The sequence below is a fragment of the Cucurbita moschata genome, unplaced genomic scaffold, assembly GCF_002738365.1.
Source record: "Cucurbita moschata cultivar Rifu unplaced genomic scaffold, Cmos_1.0 Cmo_Scf00010, whole genome shotgun sequence".
NCBI classification, from domain to species: domain Eukaryota; kingdom Viridiplantae; phylum Streptophyta; class Magnoliopsida; order Cucurbitales; family Cucurbitaceae; genus Cucurbita; species Cucurbita moschata.
The window spans coordinates 1,278,169-1,288,129 of NW_019268526.1; the positions used below are offsets into that span (position 1 = coordinate 1,278,169).

Genomic DNA, 9,961 nt, shown 5'->3' on the forward strand with positions numbered 1-9,961 from the left:
TGATATCATGACGAACATAAATTTCGAAGGTATGCATCCATACGAACCTAACATAACGGGAAAGTATCCCGATGCACATGAAATACATATATTTGAAAAGACCCGTCATCAATTCGTGTTACAATTCATTCAAAAGTCGAGCGATTATCCTAATCTAAGTTTATGAAACAGGATAATTTTTCCATCAAATCAACGGCCTTTTCACACTCCGGCATCTTCAAATGAAACACATGATCCTCTCCGCCGTGCTCCACCGTCTCCACGGCCCCCTTCCACCCGCTGCTCTTCAAATCCTCATCGTAATTCCGCCCTCCGAACTTCAGAGAATCTTTCTCTGCCAGAAAGATCTTCACTCTCCGACAAGGCAACGTGGCGAGATCCTGTGCGGTGGGCCTCAGCCAAGTGGTGTCCGAACACAGATACTTCCACAGCCGGTCCCCCGCCCCGTCGCCAAAGAACGGGTGAATCAAAGCCAATGCCACCACCTTTACTCTGCCCAGCTGCTCTGCTGATGTTCCTGCACGAACAGCCAAGTGATGGCAGATGTTGGCGCCCGCACTGTCGCCAGCTAAACAGATCCGGTCCAAATCTGCGTGCTGGTTCAGCCACGGCTCTGGACCATCCCTGTTGGCGCCCAAGGTTTTGAACACAAACTAAAAATGTTAAACATAATTGAGTGTGAATCGCTCGCACTCTTGCAAAGACCAATAAAAAAACTAGTGTTCGGGATATTTAGTACTAATTTACCATATATATATATATATATATATTTTTTTTTTGATATTTTATTATAGACAAATATTTAAATATTTGCTCTCTTTCTATGTCATTGTAGTTTATTTGATTATAAATAAGATAAATTTCACGTCATTTAGGTGTGGTGGATTAAGCAAACATTTTTAAGTAGAATACTACTCTTTTGTATTTCTTGGATGAAAACTTTGAAGGGTATTTAACGGACTAGACAATTATTGAGCTTGACACTATTTGACTAATGATAATATTTTAACGAGAAAGGCTTTTAAAATAAAATCATGCTAGAGATAAATTTTCTCAATTTTTAAGAATTTAGACCGGGTTCCTCGTCTCGGACGAGTATATTCTTCGTCCTGGCTCTCATTCTCAGTTTAAGCTCAAATTTTTTCACCCATTTCGAGTAGGTTCCCACAGAGTATACTAAGAATTATTAGAGATCGGTAACCTACACCAACTTCGCTCTAATACCTAAGCATAAATATTTTGTGATAAATACTCACACTTCTATTAGAGTAACTTGGAGTTTCTTGGAATTGCTTCAAAAAAATATCTTAAAATATCTAAAAATAACTAGACTTATTTATTTTAAAATATCTAAATATCTTTATTTCTATTATTAAAATATATATTGATAATGAAATCATAAATATCTAAATATTTTAAAAAGTTAAAAAGAATATCTGATTTTTAAAAAAATTAAAAATTGAAATCAGCCTCACCTGTTCACATGGGCCGCGATCCACCGTAACGCATCCCAACAATCGTCATAGCAGGCGGGGATTGGATTCTCCGGCGCGAGGCGGTACTCGACGGAAACAGCGACGGCGTTGGCCTTAGCAGCGAGAGAACCCACGTGCCTATGGTACTGCAAATTAAAAGCCGATTCGAAGCAGAAGGCTCCACCGTGGACGTACAACAGAAGGGGCAGCTTCTGATTCAGATCTACGGCGGAAGGGATGAAAATACGCACCGAAAGGGCGGAATCCACGGAGATCGTGACATCCTTTGCTCGGAAAGCGGAGTTGGGGTCGTCGGCGCAGGCGGAGACTATGTCGGAGGTGACTTGGAGCCGTTGGATGCGGCCGTCTTTGTAGATTCTTAAGAAGGGAAAGAACTCGTCGGCGACGTCGTTTGTTGAAGAAGCCATTGATGAGCAGAAAATGAATGGCGGTTCGAAGTTGGACAATTATGACTCGAAAAGTAATTTTATTTATAGAAAATTCATGTCCTTTCTACCTAATTTATTAATGCTATGAAAGAATTGTTTTAGTTGGAGTGGAAGGTTTGGTTGTAGTACGGTTGGTCTGTACTTCCGCTTCTCACTCGAGTTATTATGTTTCGGAGGTCGTTGTATAAGGGTGAATATTCCCGCTTATCACTTAAGTGACCTAAGTTTGATCCCCAACGATAACAACTCTAATTTTGTTTTGACAGTTTTAATCAGATTCAAAATTTGATTACTTTTTCTAACGTTAATTGATAAAATCTGGTGTGTTAACAATTTTTTTTTTTTGAAGGTCGATGTAGTACAGTAGTGAGTATTCCCACTTGTCACTCGAGTTATTATGTTCCGGAGGTCGTTATAGTACAAGGGGGAGTAGTTATTATGCCCCGGAAGTCGTTGTAGTACAAAAGTGAGTATTCCCGTCATTCCGGTGACCTGAGTTTAATTCCCAACAATAACAACTTTAATTTTGTTTTGACAATTTTAAGGATTCGAAATTTGATTACTTTTTCTAACGTGAATTGATAAAATCTGGTGTGTTTCATAAATATTATATTTTTTTAAAGGTTGTTGTAGTATAGTGGTGGGTATCCTTGACAACGGCCCAGTTTTAATTTTTCAAAATTGGATTCCTTTTTCTCATTTTTTAGAGATCGATGTGGTACAGTAGTGAATATTCCCGCTTGTCACTCGAGTTCTTATGTTCCGGAGGTTGTTGTAGTACATGGATGAATATTCCCTCTTGTCACCCGAGTGACCTGAGTTTGATCTTCAACAATACAACTTTAATTTTGTTTGGACAGTTTTAATTGGATTACTTTTCTAACGACGATTAATAGAATATGGTGTGTTGACAAATATTATATTTTTTAAATGTCGTTGCAGTATAGTGGTGAGTAATCCCGCCTGTCGCACAAGTGACCCGGGATTGGTTTGGTTTGAGTTCGGGTTTGACCCCACAACGGTAGTTTGATGAAATTAGTGATGACTCAGGTTCCACCTCCAACAACACGACAATTTTAATATTCTTTTGAATAGTGACCTAGACTCCTTTTGTATTACCAAATAATATATTTATTATAGTAATAGAAAATATGTTACGTCATTAATAAGGACGGTTTGACGTGTGGGTTCATATCAAATAATAAACTTAATATTAAAAAATATATAATAAAAACAAAATTTCACCCTTTTATTTTTTATTTTTAGGTTATTATTTTTATTTTTTAGATTTTAAACATAATTCTCAAGAAAATGAAGCGCGTGGTCTTCCATTTCAGTCTCGACCAACTCCGCCGGACCCTTCAAACCCACTCTCCCTTAATTCTGCGTGAAGCACACGCGCCTTGAATCAAGTTCGCCGCCGGTCACACCACAGCCTCCCTAGTCTCGGGTTGGCCCACGGGTTCATCCTTGGATCCTCCAGGCCCTTAGACGGATGCTCCAGGCCCAGCCCAATTATCTTCATTCCCTTTAGCCCATTGCTATTCTACTCTCGCTGGCCCAGCCCAATTACTTAATTCCCTTCAGCCCATTAAAAGATTTAGAGTCGTAAAAGTAAAGCTAGTAAAAAAAATATATTAATATTAAATTGAGATTTTTTTAAAATTATTTTTACTTTTTTTAAAAAATATTTTGATTCATTTAATTAAAATATATATCCTAAATTAAGATATTAGAAATTATAATTCTCATATCACGTGTGAACTAAGAAAAAAAAAAGGAAAATAACGGAAAAGGATAGAAGGTCACGTGCCGATTCTTTGAGGTAGGCGGGAAAGTTTGAGAGGATTGAACGTTGACCTAGTTGCCGACAGGTCGTTGAGGGTTCACAAAATTCCAAAAGTACCCTCAACTTTGAGGAGTCAGAGTAACAAACTCGTCAAACCTTCCAACCTGGGCAGCCGCTTCTCTGTCATGCCTCTGTCAATTTTATGAATGCTTTACACCACATTATGGTTAACTCTCCCAAACCATGGTTAATTATAATATTTAATTACTTTAAATGTCTTTTTACTCCATTTTTAATTTTATTCATTATTTTAATTGTTGAATTTATTTGATTTCACTAGTTTTAAAAGGTTTATTTTCATCTAATATATATATTATTATAATAAATATGAGACATACAGATTTGAACGTCTAATCTAAAAAAAATATTATATATTAATGATATTGAGCTATATTCATGTTGATAACTCAATATCAGTATTTTGGTAATGTAAACGATAAAGTATAATTAATTTATAATTCTTGAAATAAAATTTGAAAACACATCGACTAATTAAAATTTGAAAGCAGATTTTCTAAATAAAAGAGCCGTTCTCTATTTTTTAAGTTTAGAAATTTGAGAATTTGAAGAAAGATTTATAAAAGACGTTACAAACTTTTTGAAAACCATAGCTGCTTTGAATGAAAATCGAAGCAGTTTGAAGACTCGAAGATTTTAATGTAATTTAAAATTTTAATTTCGAAAATAAACGTTCTAAACTTGAGTAAAGCGTATGCCGATAATAAAAGTTTGAAATTAGAGTCGAGACAATGATTAGGAAAGAATAAGTCGGAGTTGCGTGGACCTTCAAAGTAATGGTCCAACATTTAACATAGACGACGACATCAACGCGTTGCTAAGTACGCTGTTACACGGAAAGGACACCAGCTTGACATTTTTATATACCAATCTTTAATTTATTACATCATACAAAATATAACCATAATAATAATAATAAGAGAATATGAACATAATATTAACTGGATAAAGTTTTGACTTTAATTTTATTTTTTCTATTTCAATTTTTATTATTTCGATAAAATTTAAAATTAATTCATACCATTAATTTTGTTGTTAATTATATTTTAAAATTGGTTTATATAAATATCATTATTTTTGATAAATTATTATTATTATTATTCGACTAAATTAATATTAAAAAAAATCTTTATCCTAAAATAAATTTAAACTTTCAAAATTATGAATAATACCTTTAAATTAATTTTTTTAAAACAATTAAAATTAATATAATAAATCCAATTTCATTTCATAAGCGGTAATATAATATAATATTTAACAAGAATTCCAAATTTATTACAATTTAATAATATACTTCGAACTAGACAAATATGATGAAATGGAGACAGATGATATAATCTTAGCATCTGTCTGTATAGCAGTTTAATTAATACAGAGAAATATTTTATTTTTTCCTCATCATTTACTATTTTAACGGAATTATCTACGTCATTTTTTTTAATAAATACTTCTAAACACATGTATTAAAAATATATTTTTAAATATTGAGATGTACAAAAATTAATAAAAAAGTTAATAACTAATTAATAACTAATTGTTATTAGATACATATTTGAATGGATCATAAATTTTCGGATAGAAAATTTATGATATATAATTTTTTTTAAAATTAATTAATTATTTATTTTTTTGAATTGAAGGCCATTTTTAGGGCAAACCAATCTTCTTCCTCTTTCCTTTCTTTTTCCATTCAGGTTTTGAAATCTGTTTTATAATTTTTTATTTTTATTTTTGTAAAGTAACCGGCGGAGATCCACCATCCACCACCGTGGCCACCACCGTTGCCACCACCGCATTCTCTCTCTCTCTCCCATTATATTATTTTATTATTTTATTGTAACCTATCATTCACAATAAAACCTCTTTCTCATTCCCAATCTCCTCCTCTTTCTCTCCTTCTTTCTTTCTCTCTCCTTCAACAGCATCACTCTCTCTCTCTCCAACCTGGTCTTACTCCTTTGCATCCAACCGGAGCCGTCGTTTCTCGCTTAATCTCGTCGTCGGAGAGAGAAGAAAGAAGGAGACGGAGACGGAGAAGGAGACGTATACGTATACGGACGGATACGGAGACTCTTTGAAGATCATGGCCCAGCCGTCCAACGGAGCTGATCTCAATCCCCAGGCCCCCCACCCCCACCAACAATGGTTTCAACAACAACAACAGTATCAACAGCAATGGATGGCGATGCAGTACCCCGCAGCCGCCATGGCCATGATGCATCAACAACAGATGATGATGTACCCTCCTCAGCATTACATGACGTATTCTCACCTTCCTTATCAACAGCAGCCGCCGCCGTTGCAGCAGCAGCAACAGCAAGCTCAGTCGCAGCGACCTCGTAGACAGGGGTCCACGGACGAGGTTAAGACGCTTTGGATTGGTGATCTTCAGCCCTGGATGGACGAGACCTATCTCCACAATTGTTTCGCTCACATCGGCGAGGTCTAACTTACTTATCGTATCGAGCTTTTACTTTTTACGATTCTCAACCTATTTTCGTTCTTCTAGTTTCTGTTCGATCGTTTTGCGGCTCTCTGTACAGAGATCGATCGGATTTCTTTATTTTTTTTCGTGCTTACGCGTTATAGAATTGATTTGAAGTCTGTGAATCTGTGATTGTTGGCATTATTATTGCTGCATCTTATATTGTTCCGAAATTGGATTGGTGGTCCAAAACAAGTCTCGCCAATGCGACCAGAATTGTTACTGAAGAGGGGACAAATCCTAGACTGATTTATTTTTGTATGAGCATCTCTTTTTTTGCGCTTTGTTAATTACCGTTTATTTGTCCTTGATTTGTCCTTTCAATTCTTCTTTGACATCATAATGATCGACGCAAATAGATCACAAGGTTTGCAATACTATTTGTAGTTTATGTTTCCTTCCTCATGATGTCATGAATTTAAATTAAAGTAACGTGTATTATTGAGTTTAAATTGAAATAACGTGTGTTCGTTTCTTAGTTTCTTGTCTTAAAATAACTTGGGGCTGAATTTCATCAAACAATGTGTGATTGGTCTTCAGTGTCATTACTATTTTGAAGGAGTTAGTGTATGGTATTGATTTACCATTATTCTTAATTCGTCCGTGCAGTGTTCTTGAGTGACTTATTGCTTGCTTCTGATTCTGGTTTATTGGTCAATGGTTCGATGGATAGCTGCAGACTGTCTTTTATATTTCCCCTGGTCTAATTCAATCTCCATCATGAGCATCTTTTTTTGATCATTAGTTGACTGAACTGTGTGTCTTCTGTTTGCTTCAGGTTTTCTCTGTTAAGGTTATATGCAATAAGCAAACTGGTCAATCTGAGGGCTATGGATTTGTTGAGTTCTATTCGCATGCAACAGCTGATAAGGTATTGCAGAATTATAATGGAGCTATAATGCCTAACACAGATCTGCCTTTTCGTCTCAATTGGGCAACCTTTAGTGGAAGTGATAGGCGACCGGACACTGGGTCTGACCTATCTATATTTGTTGGTGATTTGGCTGCTGATGTAACTGATGCTATGCTGCAAGAAACTTTTTCTAGTAAATACACATCTGTTAAGGGAGCCAAGGTTGTTATTGATTCAAATTCAGGTCGTTCAAAAGGTTACGGATTTGTCAGGTTTGGTGATGAAAGTGAAAGGACAAGGGCTGTGACTGAAATGAATGGGATATATTGTTCAAGTAGACCCATGCGCATTGGTGTTGCAACACCAAAGAAAGCATCTGGATATCAACAAGGTTATTCATCACAAGGTTAGCCTTGGTTTTTCTGGCATTACTGTGGGTGTTGTTGTTCCTAAGGAATTGAAAGTCTTTAAATCATCATTAACCATCTCTATTACAAGCTTCATGAATGAATGAACGAATATGCCTCCATCCCTAACACACACCTAAAAAACAAAGAATAAAAAAGCAGAACACAAAAAGGTATTAAAAAGTTATCATTCAAAATTGTCCCTTTTCAAGCAACTACAATAATTAATATAAAGTTGTTAATGGTTGTTACAGAAGTTCAACAGTGGGCAATAGAATTGTTTGCAAACGGTTTCCTATTTCATTCTTCTAGTTTCATGGAATTAGTTCAGCGACAAAAGGAGGGATGGTTCTGAGGCTAGGGTTCTATTTTTCATTTTATTTCTTCCTTTTTGATGGATTTCCGTATTTCCATTTATATATCTTTATCAATGAGTATACCTTGCAATACAAGTTGTACACTTTTAGAATACAAAATCTGCTATAGCAACATTTGCAGGATTTTGTATCCTTAACCCAGTGCTATTTGTTAAATCTTTCCATCCTCTAAATGCTAAACAGTTTCAGCATTAGTGATGTTCGAGTCTATTGATGGATACCAGTGATTTTGTCTGTGGATCTATTATTCTGTTAGTCATGTTTTTTATCACATTATTCTTTGTTATCTGATACCCAAGTTGGATCGTATTGTAACTTTTTTGGTACTGGTTTTTCTTGAAATCTTCTTTTATTTTCATCTTTCCCCTCCTGTTGCACTGATAATTAAAACATCATTTCTCTGAGAAGTTTAGGGAACCAGCCTACTGCCCAGTATTAGTGTCTTTTGGCTATATGTCAGCTAGAGGATGAAGAATAAAAGTTCGATGTTTTCATCTGACGTGTGCATGGTTTGGCATCCGTCCTAGTAATATTTTCATTTTCATGAATGGATTTTAGGCATCAGAATTATGAACATAGATTTGCTATATACTTCTTGTGTAGAAGACGTTCTAATGGTTAATTTATTTTGCAGCTATAAGGCGTAGATGCGACTAAAAATGAAGTTTATGTGTTTTCAATATATATTTGAGTTTGAGTTTAGACATTGATTCTGATGCCTATTTCTGTGTTTCATTTATTTAGCTTTGGTATTGGCTGGTGGACATGCAAATGGCATGGCTGTTCAGGGTTCACAATCAGATGGCGAATCGAACAACACGACTGTTAGTCTATCCTTCCCTGTCTCATATTATTTCTCTCTTCCAATACATACCTAACCAACTTGTGCTACCTCAGATATTTGTTGGTGGCCTTGATTCTGATGTTAGTGACGAAGATCTCAGGCAACCTTTCTCTAAATTTGGTGAGATTGTCTCTGTGAAAATCCCAATCGGAAAGGGATGTGGATTTGTGCAATTTGCCAACAGGTACTGTTAAACATGCAGCTGCCATGCTTATCTTATCTTTAAAGAATTAGAGGTTACAAATTGGGAAGGTTACTCTGGCCCAAGTTGGATTGACCCGTGAAGTAGCAGTCAGTTTTGGCTTGCTATTGTAGCTGGCCTCATTGGGTCTGAGATTTATGACCTATATATGCCTGTGTCTTCTTTTAGGATATTTTGATTAGGTAGCCTGCTATTCTAGAATAATTGTAGATATGTACTTTATTATAATAATTGTAGCTATATATTTAAAAAGCTATGGCAAGTGGATCATTTTTTTAAAACCAGATTGACTTAGACAAGTTACCAAATATGTTGCATAAGGCTCTCTATTTTGAATCTGTAAATTTGGCACTCAAGCCGGACATAGGTGTTCGTTCTTTATTCATACAACAAGCTACCTTTTACCTTGTTCCTAAAATGAGCTGCCGAACACGATGGCGGAAGTGGTTAACCTACAAAAATACATCCGTAAAATTTACTTCTTTCAGAAAAGTTCCGTCTCAAATCAACTTGGCTGAAATATACTGATCAAGCTTGCCCTCACCAGGTTTTGTAGAAAAAGTTGCCAAATCTGCCAGATTATAAACTCTATCCTCGAATTTTGTAATTGTACCATCATTTTGGTCTACAAAAACAAGCTCCAACTTGTGAGAGAACCAAGTCAAGCCCATTCCCTAATTATCCATCAAAGAGATTCCATCTAAAGAAATGAATTTTTTCTTTCCCCTCCTAGAATTTCATTTGTCCAATGAAGTTCATAGATTTTTTTTTAGAAAAATAATAACTATTGTTTTTATTTGGAGTGCTTGCTTGGATGGTTTCAGTTCGCAATTATAGGTTGATTGCACATAATCTGGAGCTTGTTTCTTTATAAATTTTAAAGACGGCAATGGCAACGTTGATTGGAACTTTTTAGATCAAGTTCTTCACACCAAAGGTTGTGCCTTTTTTTTTTTTTTTTTTTTTTTTTTTTTTTTTTTTTTTTTTTTTTTTTTTTTTTTT

General features: G+C 35.3%; 2 protein-coding genes across 2 annotated transcripts in view; one reads left to right on the forward strand and one right to left on the reverse strand.

Annotated features, from left to right (window-relative positions):
* LOC111448682 (probable carboxylesterase 12) lies at positions 1 to 1,941 on the reverse strand. The gene is made up of 2 exons (XM_023088368.1): positions 1,476 to 1,941; positions 1 to 624 (listed from the first exon to the last, which is right to left on the reverse strand). Exons 1-2 carry the CDS (start codon positions 1,901 to 1,903, stop codon positions 150 to 152), a joined length of 903 nt encoding a protein of 300 aa, XP_022944136.1. The 5' UTR covers positions 1,904 to 1,941; the 3' UTR covers positions 1 to 149.
* Positions 1,942 to 5,635: 3,694 nt separating this feature from the next.
* LOC111448515 (polyadenylate-binding protein RBP47-like) overlaps positions 5,636 to 9,961 on the forward strand; it is a 7,781-nt gene continuing 3,455 nt past the window's right edge. The window contains exons 1-4 of the mRNA XM_023088174.1: positions 5,636 to 6,234; positions 7,055 to 7,535; positions 8,658 to 8,737; positions 8,811 to 8,941. Of these exons, the coding sequence (XP_022943942.1) occupies positions 5,875 to 6,234; positions 7,055 to 7,535; positions 8,658 to 8,737; positions 8,811 to 8,941 (1,052 nt within the window). The 5' untranslated portion in view covers positions 5,636 to 5,874. The remainder of the gene's footprint in view (positions 6,235 to 7,054; positions 7,536 to 8,657; positions 8,738 to 8,810; positions 8,942 to 9,961) is intronic.